Here is a 24,505-nt window from a genome sequence, read left to right as displayed (position 1 = left end):
ATTGCTGAGATGTAAAAATAAGTAAGTTGCAATATGGTGAATTTATTCAAATTTGGTGGTATAATATTTCAGGAAGTACTACACCAAAGAACCAAGATCAAAGAACAATTCTTTGTAAAAGAGAAATCAGAGTGAATAAGAGACAAAAATAAAAAAGAGCTAATTTTTTTTTCTAATGTTAACGATATGTACTAGGTAAATCAACAGATACAAATATTAAAATTGTTCCCTCAGTATAGTTGGGAAATGGATAAGAAACAAAAGTTGGAAAGGTCTATATTAGGGCAAATTATATTAGCAGCTGTGACAAACAACTCCAAAATCCCAACAGCTTAACACAATCAAAATTATATCTTGCTGAAAGTATTGTCTACTGCAGGCAGCAGGTTTACTGTCCTTAAAGTAGTTATTCAGAGATTTAAACTTCTTTCATGCTAGAACCTCACCATCTTCACTTTGGGACTTCAAGTCACTATGGTATCTTCTGTTGACAGATTGAGGGAAGGAAAAGAATGTGGAGAAAGTATATTTGCTCTTCACTGATTGGGACCAGATGTGGTATATTACTTTCTCTCCCATTCAGTTGGCCAGAACTAGCCACGTGACCCAATCTAGATTCAAAGAAAGTGGAAAATACATTTTAGGTAATTATATAAATACCAAGGAGGAAAATGCAACAGTTCAGTGAATGCATGGAATTGTCTTAGCCACCATGTTTAACCAGGCTTAAGTTTCATTCTGATATAAAACTTATTTCTCACAAAAGTGAGAGAAAATTAATGCTGCTGAAATTTTACAATCTACCTATGTTATGTTATGTGATATTTTTGATACTTGTCAATTTCGGGGGAAATGTGATTGACTGCCAAGTGCTCCCACGAGGCTACGTGACCTCCGTGTGGTCTTCAGCCTTGTGGTTCAACACTGAGTGTTCAGCCTTCAGGGTCGTACATAATCAGTCATGATCAGATCAGACTGTAGGTTGATGAATGATGTCAGGGAAAAATTATATAAAGATTAAAATATGAACAAGAAAGTCCATTTATGAGTTTACAATGTGAATAGTCCTTTCCCAGTGATGCTAATGGGCACTTTCCCTCCCCAGAGCCCTTTTTTCTCAGAACGAAGATACCTAAGAAACTAGATTATTCAGCAGAATTTTATTTGGCTTACTACAGCATCAAAATTAAGGAAGTTGAGCAAGTCTATGGCAAGACTGATTAGATTCAAATTCTAGTCTTAACAACTTAGAAGTTGTGTAACCTCAGGGAATTTATTTAGTCCTCCCACCTCTCATCTTCCATTTTGCAAATCTATCAAATGTGCCCAATTATTGTACCTTCTACATAGGATTGTTCTGAGAATGACATGGGAATCAATGGAAAGAGCTTAACAGTTTCTCCTACATACCCTGTTTCCCCGAAAATAAGACCTAGCCGGACAATCAGCTCTAATGTGTCTTTTGGAGCAAAAATTAATATAAGACCTAGTATTATATTATATTATATTATATTATATTATATTATATTATATTATATTATATTATATTATACCCGGTCTTATATTATAGTAAAATATGACTGGGTCTTATGTTAATTTTTGCTCCAAAAGCCTCATTAGAGCTGATTGTCTGGCTAGGTCTTATTTTCGGGGAAACACGGTAGTGAGTATTCAATCCATGCAGACTATTTTTAGCTAAGTCATGATGAAATCAAGTGCAATTTCTTTTCTCTGAGTCAGAGATGATCTCTTTAGTGACTATATTGTTTATGTTCAAGAAATTTAATATCTCTCTCCTACATACAGTGTTGTTCTTAACACCAAACTCTTCTTCCCTAAACTCGACTTTCATAGGCTACCATGCTCTTCATTTTACTTTATCTTTATTTAGCTGTGTTATCATCAATAATGAGTCAAGATTTAAGAAGATGCTCCCAAGGACTTGGGAGAAATGGTCCCTTCACAGTTTGCATTTTTAAGACCAATTTTGCATCATGAGAAAAACCTAAAGTAATTTTCATTTCTTGGGGTGGGAACCTCACTGTGACTCTGTTTCTAATACTATTTTATGTATTAAAATCTGCATTTTTCCTATTCTGATAAGAACAATTTTATCTTTATTTTTCAATGAATATTAATAAGTTAACTAGGATCTCAGTGTAGACATGCTTTCTCATTCCTTAGGGATTTACTATAATGTCTGTCCTTTTTTCCAAATTGTACAGAACAAGCAAAGACAAGATTAACAAAACATTTTCCCATCTCTGCCTAAGTTGGCTTGTTAAGTCAAAATTGCAATAAATGTAGCTGAGATAAAGAGGATAGGAAAAAAGATAAGGGAAACCTCCTCAGTGTCAGGATTAGTTAACCGATGTCTTATTATTTAACACATATTTAGCAGAGTCATTACATTTTATAAATCCAGGGAGCACTATTCACATAAAATGTCAAATGAATAGTGCCTCTCAGAATTGTGTGGAATGGCTCTGACTCTGGGCATACTCAAATATAGACTATACCTAACCAAATCCTTGGATCAGTAGTACGGTCAAAACCAGTTTCACCTAATGAAGTCAAAGCATACCTCATTTAGTTTCCTTTCACAATATGTTCACAACTATAATGAAGGTCCATTGGCAGCTGTGGAGATGTCTGACCCATAACTAATCATGTTTCACACCTGCTCTCCCATGAATTTTTAGTATGTTAAAATATTTTGTTACTCTGAAATCCAAAACTCCCCTTAAGGTATCTAAAATTCCCATTGTTTACTTGCATTTATTCAACAATACTTATCAGCCTACTAATTGCTAGACATACTGGGGGAGGAGCTGGGAATATAATGGTGAAAAAAATGAGATATATATTTACCCTCATGGGGAGATATCTATTAATCAGATATTCACATATACAACATAAAAATCTGTATCAGTTATCTGTTGCTGTGTAACAAATAATTCCAATTTTAGGTGGCTTAAAATACCATTTACTTAGCTCACAATTCTGTAGTTCAGCAATTTGTGTTGTGTTATGCTCCTAGTTTGCACTAGGGTCACTTAGGTATCTGCAACCAGCTGCTGGGTTAGTTCAGGGCTCACTGGAATAAGTTGGGCTTAGCTTATATGGTTTTCCTCTACTCCACATGATCTTTCAGCTTCTAACAGGCTGACCCCAACTTGTTCATATAATTACTAGACAGGGTTCCTAGAGAGCAAATGAAAACATACAGTGTTTCTGGAGAACCATCAAAATTGATGCAACATCAATACATTCTGTTCACTAAAACAAATCAGAAAGCCAGTCTAAATTCAAAATTCAAGGAATGATAAATTAATCTCTACTTCTTGATTGTAGGAGAGCCAGCTGTTCATGTTTCCCTGGCCTCATTTCTTTGCATGCATTGCCTCACAACTTCATATCACAGTATGAAAATTGGTAAGAGAGGAAAACAGACAGGAGCCTAACTCACTTCTATTCACTAGTGACAATAAATGTGTCTACAATGCAAAAGGCTCTCCAGGCACAGTCCTTTGAGGTTACAATTCTGCAAGTCTACTGAACTGAAAGGCATTCCTTTTCTTTGGTCTTAAAAGTCATTTAACATTCCCATTTTAATAATAAGTAAGCATGAACAAAACAATTTCTGATAAACACAAAAGCTGTTCTGCCTCGTTATATTGGATGACAAGTGAGATCTTACAGCTTCACATCAAATCAGTGGAAAAACAATTATGTGCAAAAAATATGGGCAAACATGTTTCCTTTAAAGCTAAAGATTCAAGGCAACGTGTCTGGAATGTGTTTCTCCCTTTAAGCTGCCTTCATTCCATGAAACATCTGTCTCAATTTCCGCTCTTTCTGGAGCCTTCTTTTGGTCTCTCTGCAGATCCATTCTTTCTGAATCTGCCTCATTCTGACCCTGCAGATGGAAACCATATGTCTGTTTAAGGAAGTGTGCCCATTCTTCTCAAGTGGAGATTTCTGGCCATAATAGCTTCATGTATGGCTTTCTAATGCATCAAATGCAGTATAATTTGATCAATATGATTGAATAATTTGATCAATATGATTTGATCAGAATAATTTGATCAATATGATCTGATCAGTATAATTTGATCAATATGATCTGAACATTCATTACAGTATAATTTACTTTTGGTTTGATTTCATGTTTTAAATGTGTTAAAGTAAGCATTAACACATTCATTGATCCTTCTCAGCAAAATCTCTAAAATGAAGCATAGAGCTGTGAATTAGATATATTTTGCACAAGCAAAGTGTTTGTATTATAATCAATAAGTACTTGTTGATCATCTATTATGCCACAGCCTCGAGGTACAAAAATATACGACATGACTGAGAGAGTCTACCAGGCTTGGATAGGCAGAAAGGGATAGAACCAATACAATACAGTGTAGGAAGGCCTGAAAGAGAAGACTCTGCAGAAGTATGGAAGGAGACACAATTCAGAACTGTGAACTGACACAAGAAAGTGTAGGGTTTTGTTTTGTTTTGCTTTTTAAGGATAATTTTCATTGGTGAAGCAATGTATTCAAATTTATCTAAGTGATGTTAAATAATATGTATCTTAAAAATGTTATGGTTACCCAAAACATGTATCTGAAATATCCAGAAATATCTGGCCTAATTATTTGACACATGAAAATAATAGCTTGTATATCATTTTGATATTAAATGTTAGAAAGTCATTTGTGTGTTTTTTTGCTTGTTTAATGAAAACAAATAAAGAAGAAAGGTGAAAAGGATCGAAAGGACATATCAGGATGATAAAAGGGGAATTTGAGATTTCTGAAGATGCTACAAGAAAACTAGGCCCCAGTGGGTGGGTCTTGCATGTTGTCAACCAATAGTCTTGAGCAGATTTCATGATGTCACAAGGCCATCAGGCAGGTAGATGTTTATCAAGTAATACAAAGGCATAGACACTGAAACAAGGGAAGGGAGCTGAGAGTAAGGGATTATTTTAAATGCAAACAGTGTTCTTAGAAGCAATAACTCATTACTTAAACTGTGCAAGGAAGAAGAGAAAACAAAATGTAATCTAAAACATAATCACTGAAAAATTATTTGAGCATTTTTTCAATTTTATAAATGCCTCCTATTGTCAAAGCTCTCAAAAAGGTCAATGTTAACATACCCAGATATTGTTGGTAATACTTTGTTATTCAAAATAATATTGAAAATATATGAGAAATGGCATATCATAATCAAATCATGTAGTTTTCATGTCCCCATATATTTTATTTTAGTAGAAATGATACTTTTCAGTAAAATACAATTGGGGGAAGTATAAGTTATAAAGGAGCAGAATGTTTGAATCTAAGACACCCAGGATTAAAAAGGATTGGAACATGCACATCGATTTCTTACTAGTTATTATTTAGAATTAGGGCTGCAGGGTGAAGGGGACTTTTGAATTTCACTTTTCACACTTCTGAGTTAATTTGAATCTTTCACAACAATAATGCATTCTTGTAATGCTATTTATTTATAAAACAATGAGGTTTTTTTAAGCCTATGTAATGAACAAACATATAAAGATGTTTAAAAGAGCTAGAAGACCAAAAAAGGGGGGTGGGCATTGGAAACTATTACTAAGATTTGAGAATCCAAACTAATTAAGAACAACATTAGCAGTAACTGGAACCTCCTGTGCTCGCCCAGGGAAGCCGACCAGTCACGCTGTGTTGAACTTCAGAACACGAGCGACCTCTTGTGGCAAAGGTGGATACATCTTATATTCGTGTCACGGGCACACAGAGCGATTGAGAAGGTGGCCTGATAAAATTCTGCTTCTTTTTCAGATTGAAATAGCGACAGTGATGCCTTCAGGGAACAGAGAGCTCCTCACCCCGCCCCCCCAGCCCGAGGAGGCTGAAGAAGAGGAGGAGGAGTCTACACCCAGGCTGATCGACGGCTCTTCCCCACAAGAGCCCGAATTCACTGGGGTTCTGGGTCCAAACACCAATGAAGGTCAGGTCCATCAAAGCTGAACTGTAATTAAGTCCACTTGGTCATCCCTCAAAACTAACAAGCTCCATCTCCACGGGGAACACACATGACCCAAGGAGAAAGTTTTGCACTTGGCTAGGTTGAAGCAGGAGATACACATGTATTTTGTATTCAAGTATAATGTAGTTTCGATAATTCAGCTCTGGCATGATGGAAATTTTCACATAATCAAAGATTGAGAATATTGGTCTGGCATCATTATGCAAAACTTTTCTGGTGGAATGCATTTCTAGAACAAAGAATACACTATTCACAAAATCAGAATCTACTTATGTCTGAGAGATCAGGCCACAGCAGTTCTAGTTGACAAGGTGATTGATGATGATGATGATGGTGATGGTGGTGGTAAGAGTACTAATAATATTTTGCATTGATTGGGCACGTAATATCTGTGGGCTATAAGGCTTAGCACTTCACATTATCTCATTTGATCATTACAACTTCTCTGTAAAAGTGTTATTATTAATCTTTTCATTATTACAGAGGAACCTAGCTCAAAAGGTCAGAACTTGTAGCTACTAGTTTCACACACTAGTAGCTTGGGCTTGAAGTGAGCTTGTTCTGATTCTTGTCTGTGTATGTGTTGGAAAGCAGGCTTCTTCTCAGTCCTAGGAAGCAGCAAAGAGAGGAAAAGAGAGGAAAGCATTCCATTATATTGGACTCCATCTTGTATGACCTGAAGGTGATCTAAACCAAAGCACTCTATTTAATGAGAAGAAATTCCTGGTGCTAAATGTGATTCTGTGATTTGCCTATATTTTTTGTTAGAATTTATCAGTGCCAGCCTTGGGGGTATTCAAGTGGATTTACACTCAAATATTTACACACACATACACACAAACACACATGGAGAATGACATGATGAGGTGGGTTAGAAAAATTGAGTAGGGTTCCCATTGCAAAGGTTTAGTTAGCATTAAGTAAGTATCTGCATTCTAAATTCTGGAGATACAAAACTTTTCTTAAAATGACTACTCTTCTCATGAATATTCCTATCTAATACAGGAAGACAAACGTGAACAAATTTAGAGGTCATAATGTGTTACAGGTAATATGAGAAAAGTTTGTACAGAATGTAGTAAGAGAACACAAGAGAGAAGAGAGCATTCAGATCTGACGCTGTGACCTGCTGGATATACAGTCTTGACCAAAGCACTTGATATTTTTTCTTGCCTTAATTTCCTCATCTAAAAAATGGGATAATTAATAATAGATCTTACCTCATACATATTTGTAAGGATTAAATGAATGAATTTAATGCCTGACCCATAGTAAACATAATAAGTGTTATTTATTCTCATTATTCTATTTTTGATAAAACTTTATATTTTCTGTCACTTTCAATAAATTTTTCAGGGTACAATACAGTGCTGTTAACTATAAACACAATGTTGTATAGCAGACCCCTAGAACTGACCCATTTTTGCATAACTAAAACTTTATACCTGTTGAACAATAACTGTTGATTTACCCCCTCTCACCAGCCCCTGGTAACCACCCAACAACTCTGATTCTGAGTTTTTAGCTGTTCACTAATTATTTATGTAAAAAGTTGTTTTTGTGTGCATGTGTGTGAAATGCCACCTATATGCCAGCCACTAAATTGTTTTATGTACATTCACTCTTTGAAGAGTCACAACAACACTATGTATTCAGTGTTGTTATCTCTGCTTTATAAATAGGAAAACTAAAACCCAACATACTATAAAGTTGTCCAAGATCCTGGAGGTGGTACATTGTGGTGCTGGGGTGCAAACAGAGACCACTACGTCCTAACTCTCTAATGAATACATCATAATTTTTACACATAGCTAACTACGGAGTAGTAGGATATTCTACAAACAGAACCAGGGAAATGCACACAATGACAAGGAAATGTAAGCACCCAGCAGAAAGCCCTCAAAATAGGGAAATTGAATACTCCAGGAACATTACTTACTTTTAAGTAATTCCAGAACCTTCAAAACTTGACTGTTCTGGCATCATTGCCTGAATTTGGGCCTTTCAACTGAGCCAGAAACAACAGAAATGCAGAAAGACCAATATTTTTAAAAGATTTAGTCAAAATTATGGCTCAATAATGTCAGTTGTGAAGCAATATTAAAAAGAAAACTATGACATTTCAAAAAATTTTGTCTCTAAAGTAGTCTGAGTGTGAGTAATAAAATTAAATTTTAATTCACATTTTAATTTCCAGAGAAGAAGCATCACTAGAAATTCTAGATTTTAAAATTATAGTTCAATCTTATAAATTCATCAGTTACAGTTAAATAGTTTAGAAATATTTAGAACATTAAAAAGCCAAATGCATTTTTGCAATTAATACAAATTTCTAAAAATAATATTCTGAAGCCATATAAAGTAGGCTTGAGTTTTTAAGTGGAATAACTAGAATTAAATTATAACCAGTGTGAATATATATAATTAGCCTAAGCAATTATTGCTAAATTAACACAGCCATGAATATATAGAAGAATCAAATACCTTACTTTTTAAAAATTTTATGATAAATGACAAATGTTAATTTATAGTGACTGGAGAAAGTAATAAATATTAAATATTTTACAGCTCCCTCCCTCTTAAATTATTTCCTAGATTTCCATTCCTGAACTAGTTTTGATTCCTGAAGTTGTTACTGTAAATAATTTTTTTCTTTAATGTTAGCAGTAAGCCCATAGTCAGTGCATTGCTAGCTCTTGATCACAAACCACAAACGGATCTTTCAACTGAGATAACCAAGTGTCCTGGTTTACCTGAGTGTGAGGGGCCTAAAACAGGGGACTTGCAATGCTACAGCCAGGAAAGCCTCAGCTCAGCAGTGATGAAGTGATCACTTCAGCAATCCCAAGAATGTGCTTCCATCACTTTCTTCTTCTATAATTCTCATAGCTTATTTCACTTTCTCCATTCATCTCACCTCTCAAAACCTTTCTTCTCCTCCTCCCTTTACTCCTCAAGCTCTTCAGAGAGCTTAGCCTCCTGCTTCACAAGAAAATGCAAACTTCCAGTTGGCTGCTCTTTTGTCTGTTTCAGACATATAATTTACCTAGTTCTGCATCCATTGACCATCTCTCCCTCTCCTCCTAGTGCAACAGAGGAACTGTCTGTCCTTCCACATAGGGGACATGCACTCTTCCCACTGGGCTTTGAGCTTAATTTCCTGCTGTCTTCTCAGGATCCTTTTTATCTTCAACCTTTCCTCCTTTGGATCCTTTTCTGCAAACCACATTAATCAGTATTCCTCATTATGCGCACCACAAATACATCTTCTTAGAGTGACAACTGTCTCCTTCTTCCTTCACAGTCAAGTATCTCAATAGCATTGTCTATATTTGCTGTAACTATTTCCTCACCTCCAATGTTTTCCTTGATTGACTGTAATCTGGCTTCCAACCTCATCACTCCACAGCTCTTACTGAAGTCTCCTGTAACCACCACAATAACTTATCCAGGAGACATTTTTCAGTCCTGAACTTACCTGACAACTCAGCAGCTTTAGATTGTTTTCTATTTTTTTTTCCTTTCAAACTCTTTCTCCAGTCTGAGAGCCATGGTTCTCTGAGGAAGGGATGAAAATTGAGTTAAGATCTGCAAGAACAGAAGGAGTGGGCTCCATAATACTGCCCCATCGTATTTCCTCCTTTTCTTTGGTCATTGCTTCTCTGTCTCCCTTAGAAGCTCATTGTCTTCTGCATGACCACTAAACAGAGAGTAAGGAGAGATAGGGCTGTGTGTGTGTGTGTGTGTGTGTGTGTGTGTGTGTGTGTAATAGATGGTGAAAATTGATTAATATGTTGAGATATGATCTAGCTTAACCTGTATCTTTTGGATCTATTGCCTTTTCTATCACCATTACCTTAGCAACCATCATCTCCAGACAACTCATCTCCACTCTGCCCACTGGCCTCCCTCAGTCTTCTACCACACCTTCAAGCTGAGTGATATCTTCACACTCAAATTCAATCACATTATACCCCTGCCTATCCTTTGGATAAGGAACAAAACCTGTAACACAGCTTAAAAGGGTATGCATGTTATGTCCTGTACATTCCCGTTCTCTCTGCTCTAGCTACATGGACCATCTTTCAGTCTCTCCAAAGTGAAGAAACTCAGCACATGCTGCTTCTCTGCCTGAATACGCTTTCCTCCCACCAGCGTAGTCAACTCCTTCTCTATCTCAACTCAATTATCACTTCCTCAGAAAACAGGACTCTCAGACTGGATCAAATGTCCTCGTTTTATGCTTACATGGTATTTCATGACATTTACCACAATCATCATTTTATTTATGTGTGTGATTAACATTTATCTTATTTAACAGATCATAAAATAGAACTCTGTCTCTCTGTGCCCACCACTGTTTCACCAGCGAGCGTAGTGCCATCTACATAGAAAGGATTCAGTAAATACATACTGAGTGAATTAATATTAATGATTGTTACCCTATGTTTTTCTTGAGGTAGATTTTGCTTCAGTGGGGTATTTAAATATTGAACCAAAGACATAATAAAAACATAATATGCAATGTGTTAAATTTATAAAAACCAGGATCTTAATATTCACATTTGAAGATAGAATTTCTAATAAGTATAAAAGCAACAACTGTGCAGTATTAACTCAGTGATTTAAAATAAACTTTTAAAACATTACAAAGAATATACTAATTATTGGGGCAGCTTTAATTGGTATATTTGACTAATTTACAGAAAACTCTATGAAAAAATATGAAATATACTAGAATGATCTGTCTGAAACTCTAATCTTGTTTAACAGACATTGCTAATCACATTATTTGTTAGACATTGCTTTTATTGCTTATATTATTTGCCTCTATCTTTCAGATTTTCCAACCTGCCTCCTGTGTACTTGTATAAGTACCACTGTATACTGTGACGACCATGAACTTGACGCTATTCCTCCGCTGCCCAAGAACGTCGCTTATTTCTATTCCCGCTTTAACAGAATTAAAAAGATCAACAAAAATGATTTTGCAAACCTAAGTATGGATGACAGCACTAATGTTCTTCTCTTCTTTAGATTTTCCTAAAATTTTTACGCTGTAAAATGTTGGTACTGAAAATGATAGCTGAATATGAAATATGCCTCGTTAATCAATTATTTTTTTCTTATTTAACTATTTGAAAGTTTGCTTTAATTATGATCAGAAAAATAATGATGAATAATTAAAGGTCATTATGAAGCTATATAGTTGATATTTTCAAATAAACTATTTCCAACTAAATAGAAATCATAAATAATTATATTTTATGTTATAACATTGAGAGTAAAATGTCATGGTTGTATATTTATTAGGATTTGGCTTGTTTGAAGAGACTTCCATTAAAGTACAATAACTATGATTGATGAACGCAAGCTTACATTCTGACTTTATATTTGTTGCTAACTTAGAAGAACTTTTGTACTTGTCTTTATAAAGTGTTTCAATCACTGGAAATTCCTTTTTAATGCTGTTGTATTTCAATGCTAATGTAACTTTGACTACTGGAAAACACAACAATCTGTCATCACTGAGGAAAACGTTTTAAATAGTAAAATCCAGGTTAAGTTTATTTAGAATATAGGGAAGAGTCTAGTTATTTTGAATATACTGTACCAGTTTCTTTGCTTGAGTTACATAAAGTTTTAATACATAAATATGAACAGTAGTTGGAGGAAACAATTACATTTTTATTAAGTATTTAGAAATAATAATTTCATTAGCTGTTCGTTGCTAATTAAATTCATGTTTATATTTGCTTGTATGTGGGAAATTTACATTCATATTTTGATGTGAACAAAAAACTTTCAAGAATATTTAACTACTTCCTTCATTTTTTTCTCCAAGATGATTTAAGAAGAATTGATCTGACATCAAATTTAATATCTGAGATTGATGAAGATGCATTCAGAAAGCTGCCTCAACTCCGAGAGCTTGTCCTAAGTGACAACAAAATAAGGCAACTCCCAGAGTTGCCAAACACTTTGACATTCATTGATATTAGCAACAACAGACTTGGAAGGAAAGGAATAAAGCAAGAAGCATTTAAAGTGAGTTTTAAATTTTCATATGAAAGACTTTCCTCTACCCCTCCCATTTGCAGTCAATGACTAGTCTTTTTATTTCTATAAAGAAATTCACTTTGATGAGATTTTTAACTACTAAAATAAACTTTACAGCATTACTTACCATGCTTTGAGGAAATACTATGTTCTGGTATGTTTTGAGGCTAGTCAAGGACAAAGAACCGAAAGCAGAACCGAAATAAGTGGGTCTCTGTCTGCATCACCAATCTATAAATTGTACCTGTAAATGGTGTAAATCAGATAATTTGTATTTACCAAGAATTCCACTCAAAGAGGGTGTGGCTGGTTGGCTCAGTTGGTTAGAGAGTGGTGCTGGTGGCACCAAGGCCGCCGGTTTGGACCCTGCGTGGGCCCCTGTGAGCTGCGCCCTCCTTAATAAAAACAAAACAACAACAGCAGCAAAATGTATTCCACTCAAGGAGAGTATTTAACGTGGTTAAATGGATAACTACATGTACAGGGTGTGGTTTGGTGCCTTGAGGACAGAAGGCTTCTAAATTACCTTATAGAAGGACGGATTCACTTCATCTTACAAATTTTGTTTTCTCAGTGCAGGAAGCAAGTTTGGGGCTAGAGTGACTTGCTTGCAATAAGAACATAGAGTCTGAGAAGAGTAACCAACTGGCTTTCTTACCCATCCTCACTCTGTTCAAGCTGCTTCTCTAAATATATGGTGAACAAGTAATTAAAAATACTGAGAAGGGACGTCCCATTACTTCCAGGGAATCATGTGGACCCATTAGCACTGGGCTGTGATGAAAATCTTGTCTCTCCATTAGCCCTTCTGTGACACCACCCTGTTGGGCAGATAATTAGGGCACCTCATTAGAACCTGGCAAGACTCATTAGAGTCTAGTCTCTCCACTCATCTTTTGTTGTCATGGGTGTGGTGAGTCACAGTTTGTTCTGTGGCATTTGGCTACAGTGCACTGCTATTGTTTAAACTTTCTCTGTCTTGCTAGGCTGTCCTTTCCCTGGAACTCAGGCTAGAAAGAGCAGGCTTTGGTTGAGGAGAAATTCTCATTTCTCCATCTCTATAACATGAAGAAAATTCTTGCTATGCCTCTCCAAAATCCTCAAAATTCTATTACAGAATAGAGAATGGGAAGTCCCTACCTTACTTCGATTGAGAAAGTTACAGTGGACAAAGCAAGTTTCTTCTCAGAGATTGAGAAACATGTTTCATTTTCACAAGAGATATCTGCTTGCCCTCAATTCTTCTAAAATTCATTTGAATTGCTACTGATTCAGAAAACTAATTTGCCTCAACTTTACAAAGCAAGATTTGGAAAGGCATGTGTTGTTTTATAATTAGTTGCATGGACAAGTAATGGGAAATACAACTGTGGCACCATTAATTTTTGTTAAGTCCCTACATTTGGAATGTTTACAGGACATGTATGATCTCCGTCATCTCTATCTCACTGATAACAACTTGGACCACATCCCTCTGCCGCTCCCAGAAAACCTACGGGCCCTTCATCTCCAGGTAAGCTTCTTCTATGTAGTAAGATATGCCCATTAGCTCCATGGAAAACAAAAACTAATAGGAGTAAGTTGGAACATAAGAAGCTGTTTATAATGGCATGAGCACACACTGTGACAATTTTCTTTTCTCTTTCTCCTATTTCTCATTCATTCTTTCTCTCAGTCTGAGTGCAAGGTATTTGTACATCCATGACCCTATGCTGATTTATTTATGGTAATCTTAGCTTTTATTTTCATTATTTGCCAAAGCATAATGCATTTGTGGGCACACAAAGCTTTTTTTGGAAAACAATTGAAAGCTTTGTCTGCTAAAGAAGTGTGTGAGGATTAGAAAAGGAAGAGAAAAAGAGAGAAAGAAAAATTTAAATTGATTTCTAGCTTCCAGAGGAAAAGTGTCAATTTCAGTTTTTAATTTTAACTTTAGCTTTTTAATTTTAGCTTTTATGTAGTGAATTAAATTCCAATCCTAGGGCTTTCCTATCTGCTGAGAGATGACACACTTCCATCTCTGTGAATTAAGAATATGTAGTTTTTCCTAAATCAACACATTTAAAAATTTATGTTACTTTAAATCCCATTAAGCTATATTTTATCTTTGAAGTTATGAGTGAAAACACATGTGTTTTGATCTAATATATTCTAAATATTAATATAATTCATTTAAATATATTAAAAATATGCTCAAAACATTTGTGGTTGTTAAAACAAAGAAAAATCATTTTTCTTTTGGATGTGGGTAACTTTTGGTCTACAGCTGTAATCAACTTTCTGCAATAATTTCATCTGTTCTGTGGAATAAATCTGTAGAGAATACATCCATTGTGTGTTCAAAGAAACAATATCATAGTGTAACATTACAATCGTTTACAGAAAAAATGTAAACCATCACAAGAAATGATTTTGCTATATGAGGGCAGGTCTCTGATTCCTGTGTTTTTCTCTGTGGATTCTGTAAATATTTACCTCTGTGTCTTTTCTCTTATTCCTATTAACATATATATTTCCACACTTTTCTGGTGTCCTTTTACATATATCTGTTTCTGAGTCTTGGATACATGTCTCTGTTGAGAGTTTTTCTGCCTGTGTTTACTTTCTTAATGTTCCGTGTATGTCCCTTCTAGTCCTCATCTTGTTTTTGGATGACTCTCTGTTGTTGTTTTTTTTTTTTTTTTTTCTGGGGGTGAATTTTTATGTATATGAGGATTTATTGCCTTATCTATGACTGGAAGAAGGATTTCAAGGTAATCCTCAAGGAAATCTTGGAATGTATTTTGCAGTTGTGAATTAAATTGTAATACTATTGTCTGTGATGATATTGACGCTACAAAGTAATCACATCACCCATGTTATATTTAAACATGTAGTGCTCATATTTTTTTTTAAAGTTACTGGCTTTGTGTTTCCTATTTTATGGTTTAAAAAAGCACTACATGTACCTTTTAAAATATTTCTCTTTCACCAATATATAATATAAAACTGCTTCTCATTTACATTGTCTTCAATTTATATTTATTTTTTTAAATGTTTGCCAACATTTAGTATAGTAATCAAGAATGATGGCTTTGGCAAAGCCAAGTTTCCCAGGCTGGAATTCAACTCCAACACTATTTAATGATCAGACAAGTACCTGAACCTCCCTGCATGTCAGGTTTAGTTTATAAAGTGGGTAGTACAGTTACAGGAACATGATAAATACTTAAATGTGAGGCACAGTTATTATTAACAACGTGTATCTATTATATTACTTATCAAAGGGAACCATATAGTGCTTAAGCACTAAATCTGCATTATTCCTCATGGGTACTCTGCAATGATAAGAGAGTCAATGCATCAGGAATATAAAAACATATATGCACTTAACAACAGAGTCTCAAAATGTATGAAGAATAAGCTGTTTAAAATTGAAGGGAAAAATAAACAATTCAACAATAGTTGGATACTTCAAAACTGCATTTTTAACAATGGGTAGAACAACTAGCCATTAGGTCAACTGGAAAAGAGAAGACTTGAACAACACTACAAGTCAATTAGGCCTAATAGTCATCTACAAAACGTCCCATCCCCAAACAGCAAATTATGCCTTATTCTCAAGTGTACAAAGAACATATCCCAGGATATACCATATACTAAACCACAAAACAGGCTTCAACAAATTGAAAAGAGTTGAAATCATACAAAATATTTTTTCAGATTACAGTGAAACTAAAGTAGAAGTCAACAACAAAGAAAAATTGAAAAATTAACCAATATGTAGATATTTACCAGCCCTTTCCTTAATAACCAATGGGTCAAAGAAGAAATCTAATCAATGAGTTGATCAATGTGGCATTTATACTTGTATATAACATCATACACAAGTATTAACTGAAATGAAGTATTTAAAAATAAAATTAAGAAAACAATTTTATTTATAATAATCACTAAAATAATAAAATGCCTAAGAATAATTTTTAACAAAAAAGGCACAGATTTGTATACTGAAAGGTACAATATACTAAAAGACTTTGGCAAGGCAAAGGAAACAATCAACAGAGAGAAGAGATAACCTAAAGAATGGGAGAAAATATTTGGCAACCATACACTTGATGATGGGTTAATATCCAAAATATACAAGGGTGCCAGAGAAATGTATACACATTTTAAGAAAGAAAAACACTGTATTAAAATTGTAATACTAACTATATACTGGTAACAAAAGATGAATACAAGTCATGTGTATACCTTTTTTGGCATCCCAGTATACAGAACTCAAGCACTCAATGGAAAAAAACAAATAACTCAGTTAAAATTTTGGTAAAGAACCTGAATAGACATTCCTTGAAGGAAGACATACAAATGGCCAACAGGTATATTGTAAAGGTGTTCTACATCACTACTCATCAGGGAAATGCAAACCAAAACTACACTGAGATATTACCTCACACGTTTTAGAATGGCTATTATCAAAAAGACCAAAGATAATTAGTGTTGGTGAGTACGCAGAGCAAGGGAAACCTTTGTATACTGTTGGTAGGAATGCAAAGTGGTATAGTCATTATAAAAAAGAGTACGGAGGTTCTTCAAGAAATTAAAAGCAGAACTACATATGATCCAACAATCCCATTCCTGGGTCTAAGGGAAATGAAATCAGTATCTTGAAGATGTATCTGTACCCCCGTGGTCATAGCAGCATTATTAACAGTAGCCAAGATATGGAAACGGCTTACATGTCTGTCAATAGATGAATCAATAAAGAAATTGTGGTATATGTGTACAATGTAATATAATAAAAATATAATTTAAAAAGCTTTAAAAATTAAGACATCCTGCCATTGGCAGTGATGTGAATGAACCTAGAGAACATTATTCTAACTGAAATAAGCCAACACAGAAAAACAAATATGTATAATCTCACTTATATATGGAATCTAAAAGTGTCAAATTCATAGAAGCAGAGAGTAAAATAATGGTTGCCAGGGCCTGGGGGAAAAGGGAGTGGCTGATATGGTAAAATGTTGGTCAAAGGGTATAAAATTTGTTATTCCGGATGAATAAGTTCTGGAGATATAATGTACACCATGATAACTATAGTTAAAACACTGTACTGTACACTTGAAATTTGTTGAGAGTGGATCTCAAGTGTTCTCACCACACACGCACACACACGCACACAAGGTAATTATGTGAGGTGATGAAAATGTTAATTAGCTTGATTGTGGTAGTCATTTTGCAATGTACACATATATCAAAACATTATGCTATACACCTTAAATACCAGGAGTACCCCAAAAATGTACACATTTTAAGAGATGTTATCTATGTATTACTTTTTGAAGTTGAATTGAATTATATGTAGTATGACGTTAGCTCAACAGATGGCATTAATCGAATGCTAGCACCATTCATTGTATCACAATTTTAATATGGTTTTTTCCTTTCTTAAAATGCATACACATTTTTTGGCACCCTTTGTATATACAATTTTAAGTGTCGATTATACCTCAATAAAGCTGGGGTGAAAGAGATCTAAATGAGGAAAGATATCACATTTGTGGTTTGGAATACTTAATGTTAAGAAAAAAATACTCCCAAAACAGATCTACAGATCTTTTATATAGAAAGTCATAAGTAATCCATTACACTATTTAAACTAATAAATGAGCTCAGCAATGTGGCAAGTTGTAAAATCAATGTAAAATGTCATTTTACTTGTATACACTAGCAATGAACTAAACCACAATGGGATACCGTGTCACACACACCTAGTTGGCTAAAATAAAAGACTTTGACAATCACAAGTGTTTAGGATGCAGAGAAAATTGGAACTCTCAAACATTGTTAGTAGAAGTGTAAAATGGTGCAACTACTTTGAAAAACAGTTTGGCAGTTCCTCAAAATGCTAAACATAGAGTTAGTATATGACCAGCAAAATCAAGCTAATTAACATTTTCATCACCTCACATAATTACCTTGTGTGCGTGTGCGTGTGTGTGGTGAGAACACTTGAGATCCACTCTCAACAAATTTCAAGTATACAGTACAGTGTTATTAACTGAATAACACATTTTATATCTTTTGACCAACATTTTATCATATCAGCCACTCCCCTTTCCCCCAGGCCCTGGCAACCATTATTTTACTCTGTTTCTATGAATTTGACACTTTTAGATTCCACATATAAGTGAGATTATACGATATTTGTTTTTCTGTGTTGGCTTATTTCACTTAGAATAATGTTCTCTAGGTTTATTCATATCATTGCCAATGGCAGGATGTCTTTATTTTTAAGGCTTTTTAAATTGTAAGTTTAAATTTAAACTTATACCCAACAGAGTTGAAAACATATGTTCACACAAAATTTGTACACAAATGTTCACTGAAGAGCCAAAAAGTGGAAACAATCCAAATTGTCATTAATTTATGAATGAATAAACAAAGTGATGGTATATCCATACAATGAACTATTATTGGGCAATAAAAGAAGAAGAAAAAAAGTACTGATACATGCTACATGTATGAACCTTGCAAACGCAATTTACAGTGGAAGGACCCAGTCACAAAAGATGATACATCGTATGATTTCATTTATATGAAATGTCCAGATTAGAAAAATCCATAGAAACAAAGTAGTTTAGAAGTTGCCAGGGCTAGAGGTAGAGAAAAATGGGAAGTTGTTGCTGATATCTATCGAGTTTCTTAGGGAGGTGTTTAAAATGTTCCTAAATTAAAATGTGCTGATGCTTACACAAGTCTGTAAATATATTGAAAACCAGTGGATTTTACACTTAAGTAGGGTAAATTTTATGATTTGTGAAATATATTCAATAAAGCTACTTTTTAAAAAATCTAGTTCTGGGCCCTGCTATCTTCTTGATATTTGCTCACTCTCTCCTTCATTTCTCTTCAACCATGTTGACTCTTTTCTCATTATAGAACATTCCATGCTACTTAGAATTTGAACTTGGTATTCTTGCTACCTGGGATATTCTTACTTTGGCTCTTTCAATGCCCATGTCTTCCTGTCATTCCATTCTCAGCTCCATTGCTATCCTTTAAGATAACTTTTCATAGCCACCATCCTTTCTCCATAGTTCTTATTGTTTTTGGAAATAATTTATTTTCTGTAAATTTATCTTTTCACTTCCTTATTTTATATTCCCATTACTGAAATATAAGCCCTACAAGGGCAAGCACATGTCTATGCTGTTAATTGGTTTATCCCCATTTCCTAGAAGGTGCTTGATGTATAATAATTACGGAAAATACATTTTTGGATGAGGGAACGAACAAAAGGGTAAAAATGGGGGGTGAAGTAAAATGTACTATGCTACTAATCAATACCAAAAATGTGTTATATCTTCTCTCATAATTTATTTTCATCTTTTTTAGAATAACAACATTTGGGAGCTGCATGAAAATACCTTCTGCGATGCTAAAAACTTGACTTATATTCGTAAAGCTCTAGAAGATATTCGATTGGACGGAAACCCTATCAATCTCAGCAAAACTCCTCAAGCATATATGTGCCTACCTCGTTTGCCTATTGGGAGTCTTGTCTAAATCAGATAATGATTAGCATTATCATGCTTACTATAACAAAATAATTCTTACTGCTCTCTTCACAAACGACAGCATGATACTTTCACATTCTGTTTTGAAAAATGATATCATAACATAAAATACAACTCAAAGTTTTAAGATGTGATGGCAGTTAATTACTCTTAGAAAACACCAGATGAGTCAGGAATAAACTAGAAGGATGTACAGAAAGAGCAAAACTAAATTATAGTGAATATTTCACAAATATTCTTATAAATCACGTGTAATTTGCAAGTTTTAGGGATTCATATTTTATATAATTTCAAATTGATCATATAAGAAAGAAAAATTAAAAATGAACACTTTAGTTTATTATGAATTTAGATTTTTTAATTAAACTTTTCTATTTCCTTTTTTATTAAAGCATGTTTCTATTTCCAAATTCATTAAAGAAAATGAAGAAAATAATAAAAGTATTTGAAAATTACAATGGTCTTGTGGGAAAATATTCATTATAATTACAACATGCAAATAACCATAACAATAATACACAGAGCTTCAGTTTTTGAATAGTAATATTTTGTCATCTTAAAGACCTGTCAACTCATTTGAGACCTTTGCTAAACTGACTAGTTAGTTGGTGTATTTCTGTGCCTGTGAAAAAAATAAAACACAAAATTGGAAAATATAGATGATAATATGATAACCATTCTAGGGAAGAAGTTCAGAAATGTCTTCTAAGTAAAGTTGCTCTTTCTGAAATGTATGATTGTAATACAGGCATATGGTTACAAGCTGAAAGATAACAAAAAATACACAATGAAAGTTGAGTTTCCTTCTACTAATAGCTGCAAACCCCAAGTTCCACTCCCAAGAAATAACTAGTCAATAGTTTCTTGCATACCTTTATGAAGTTTTCCATGAGAGACAAAAACTTGCACATAAATAATTTCCCCCTTTTTACACAAATATATATGGGCATGCACTACATGTATATACATATCACCATTCTATATGTATCTATCCATGTAAACATGGACTTTTAAATACAAAAGATAATCATTATTCTTAGTCTTGCTTGTTTCACCTGAAAAATTATTCTTACTGATTTTTCCATATCAGCACACACGAATACAGCTTTATTGATTCCGAAAATCAGATATCAGCCCATTATATGGATGTATATTTTGTTTTTGTTTTTACACTAAAATCGCTAAGAATATCCTTTATGTACATGTGAGAATACATCTATGAATAAATTCATAGAAGCGGAATTCTGGATCAAAGAGTGTATTATTTTAAATTTTAATAAACGTTACTAAATTGCCTTTCAAACATATTACACACACATTTTCACCAAAAGTGTGGGGAGTGCATGGTTCTCTACAACCTCGCTAAGATGGTTTAATATCAAACTTTTTCATCACTGCATTATCTATTTTTGAACTTATATATTAAAGTAAAAACTGAGACAATTATTTGGCATTACATCTCCAACATTTAAAAACATAATATACATTTTTATTTTCAACTATCTCTTTTAGGCAATTATAGTTCTTCATCTCAATTATCTAAACTTTTTCTCATTGCTCCATATCATTCATCATATGCCATTGTTTGTAAACAATATCGCTAAATGTAGAATTTCTGTAGTGTAACAATTGAAGAGAATTGTTCTAATATCTCTCCACTTTAGCTGCATAAGCATTTCCTCATTTCAGTTAAAAAGTATGAACACAAATATGTATTTAATAAGAAAAGTATACGTTAATTTGCTTGAGACCTATGGAGAAAAACTAATCATGCATTTAATCATAATTTGTTTAAAAGCTTACAATAGAATAACCATCAAGTACTACAATCTGATGATAGGTAGAAATTGTAAGAGTTTGGGTTCTGAATTTTTAGATACACTCCCTCACAACTACATTATTGTGAATCAGACTAAAAGTAGAATTTAATCCTAATAATATGTCTCTACATTAGTTTCCTATGGCCGCTTAAAACATATTGCTACAAAATTAGCAGCTTAAACAACACCCATTTTTTATCTCATAGTCTGTGTAGGTCAGAAGTGCCTCATGACTAATCTGGGTTCTCTGCTTAGGATTTCATGAGACTGAAGTCAAAGTGCTGCCATCTGGGCGCTTCACAGAAGACATGCAAACTAACCCACTTCCACTAGCTCATTCAGTTTGTTGGAAGACTTTATTTTTGGGGGGTTGTGCAACTAAGGTCCCCAGTCCCTGGATGTTAGCTGTGGGCCCCTCTCACATTCTAGAGGAGGCCCACATTCATTATATGGCCTTTTCCATATTCAAAGCCAGCAATGGCATGTTGGATCTTATGTTATGTTAAGATACTTCTGATCTTATTGCTTTGCTCTTGTGCTGCTATCCCAAGAAAACTCTCTGCTACTAAAGAATTCAGTTGATAGTGTCATACCCACCTCGGTAATCTATATTTTAAAGCCAACTGATCTGAGACTTTAATTACATCTGCAAAAAAATTTAGCAGCAGTACCTAGATAAATGTTGAATAACCAGAGATCAGACATCTTAGAGAATGATCTTTAAAATTCTACCTACCACCTTCGGCAAATCCTGGTAGGATTAAGCAAATGGTGACTCCCCATAGACTACCATCTTTTTTCTCTACCCTTAAATCTTCTTAGAAATATATAGAAAATATTGGTGGTGGCATTGATAACAATAATGAAATATTTGTAATATTTAATGAAGCCATTTTATTATCATATTTCTAAAATAAAAGTAGTTATTCTCTTTTTGGACAAAGAAACAGACTAAGAGCAGCCCTAACTTTTCTAGTTCTGTATGCCAACGAGGCAGCCAAATTGACGATTTGGTTTTGATTCTTTTGTTATAGTTCAAGAAAAAGAATTGCATCCATTTTTACCAAAATTCGAAGTTTTAGCGAAATTCTCATTGCTAACACATTGCTAAATTATTTTTAACATAGATATATAGTTTTAGTCAAAACTATCTTCTAGTGTTACTTTTATTTGCATTTGTGGAAAATATGGAGGGGAAGCAATAAGGAGGAAAGAAAAATCATCCACTAGATATCACAATATGCATTTTAAAGAGATTAAATCATTAACACTGACAGTAGACAAATTGATAATTTCCAGAATGTCCATAGAGTTATTAGACAACTTTACACAATGTTAATTTATTTAAAATATTAAGAGCTACAGGACACCATTGCTATAAAGATGATAAAATACAAGAAACCATACGAGTGTATACCTCAGCCAGTCAGTAGTGCCAGAAAATCATTTTTAGGCTGAGAGATTAACTTTGAAGCATACTATAAATTTGTTTTAAAGTTAGTCCATAAATATACAGACATTGTTGTAACAGCAACCAACACTTGGGTGTAAACACTGTACCAGGCATCTATTAAGGTTTATTGATTCACATGTATTAGATTGGCGTAAAAGTAATTGCGGATTTTGCAATTATTTTTAACTCGCAATTATTTTTGCACCAACCTAATATTAACTCACATGTATTAATTCACAACATCCTAGGAGTTGGGGATAAGTATGACTATTCCAAGTCACACATCAGAGAGAGAGCTTAAGTAACTTGCCGTCGGTTAAGGGCTGATGTCACAGTCCTGTGAAGTTCTGTTCCACTCCACTGTTCTGCCTCAAAAACCACAGACATGGCTTTCCCCTGTTTTGTAATGCAAGAAAATGGTATACAGACTGGACAGAGAAGGTGCTATGGACTGAATGTTGTGTCTCCCCAAAGTTCATATATTGAAGGCCTACCCCCAATGTGATTGTATGTAGATATGGAGCCTTTGGTAGTTTAATTAAGGTTAGATGACCTGATAAAGATGGAGTTTTTGTGATGGAGTTCTTATAATAATAATAAGAAAAATAGTTGTGTGTGCGTGTGTGTGTGTGTGTGTGTGTGTGTGTGTGTGTACTAAAGAAAGACCATATGAGGACATAACAAGAAGGCAGCCACCCACAAACCAGGAAGAGAACTCCCACCAGGAACCAAGTCAACTGAGACCTTGATCTGAAACGGCCCAACCTTCAGAACTATAAGAAATAAAATTCTATTGTTTAAGTCACCAGTCATTGGTATGTTTTTATGGCAGCTCGAACAGATTAATATAGATGCCAAGCTCAGTATTACCTTTTTGTATGTCACAATTACTTCCAAATGGCCAAGGGCCTTTGAGTCACATTTGAAGAAACATTTCTGGGGTGGAAAGTAGTCCCCCAGATACCCTGCCTCTGGAAGATCAGCAAAAGGATGGAATGAGATGCACAGGGCCCTGAGGGTACAGGAAGAATCCCAGCAGGCAGGGCTGACTTACTCATTATTCACAGTAGGCACAGTGCCCGGGGCTCATGACAAGTTTAGGGACTTATGCAAATGTTTTTTTTTATTTTTCAATAAAAAGAAAACATGATAATAATATAATAATAAGCATGAAGTAGAGAATCTTGCCTACAATATATTAATCTCTATAGCTTAAGACATGAATTATATTCTTTATTATATTTTTAATAGAGGAAAGGGCTCATGAAAGCCACAATGCCCTGCCCAGAGGAACATTATTGATGATCTCAGATTCCCCAGCAAATAGCACAGACTACTCTCTGTCCTCACAGCCTCTCAGTGCACCATTATTATGGAAGGTGGCGGCAGGGAGTTCACCAAAAAAAAAAAAAAAAAAAAAAGGAGAGAGAAAAGAAAAAATACCGGGATAAAAAGACCATTGTTATACAAACGTTATAGGGCAAATTGACATTCTTACAGGCATTATGACTGCCTACTCACAAGGCTGCTTTGCAGATGTAATTCACCATGAACTCTAGAAGGAGAAAGTGATTACT

The 24,505-nt window shown here is 34.3% G+C and overlaps 1 protein-coding gene across 1 annotated transcript in view; it reads left to right on the top strand.

Annotated features, from left to right (window-relative positions):
* Positions 1–20,897, top strand: part of EPYC (epiphycan) — a 35,636-nt gene extending 14,739 nt beyond the window's left edge. Inside the window, exons 3-7 of the mRNA XM_088801141.1 lie at positions 5,826–5,994; positions 10,875–11,033; positions 11,879–12,081; positions 13,511–13,606; positions 19,474–20,897. Coding sequence (XP_088657267.1) covers positions 5,826–5,994; positions 10,875–11,033; positions 11,879–12,081; positions 13,511–13,606; positions 19,474–19,644 — 798 coding nt within the window. The 3' untranslated portion in view covers positions 19,645–20,897. The remainder of the gene's footprint in view (positions 1–5,825; positions 5,995–10,874; positions 11,034–11,878; positions 12,082–13,510; positions 13,607–19,473) is intronic.
* Positions 20,898–24,505: the final 3,608 nt, after the last annotated feature.

Source organism: Rhinolophus sinicus, chromosome 1 (genome assembly GCF_057876585.1).
Source record: "Rhinolophus sinicus isolate RSI-liver-muscle chromosome 1, RSI-T2T, whole genome shotgun sequence".
Taxonomy (NCBI): Eukaryota; Metazoa; Chordata; class Mammalia; order Chiroptera; family Rhinolophidae; genus Rhinolophus; species Rhinolophus sinicus.
This window is presented reverse-complemented; position numbering and strand designations above follow the sequence as displayed.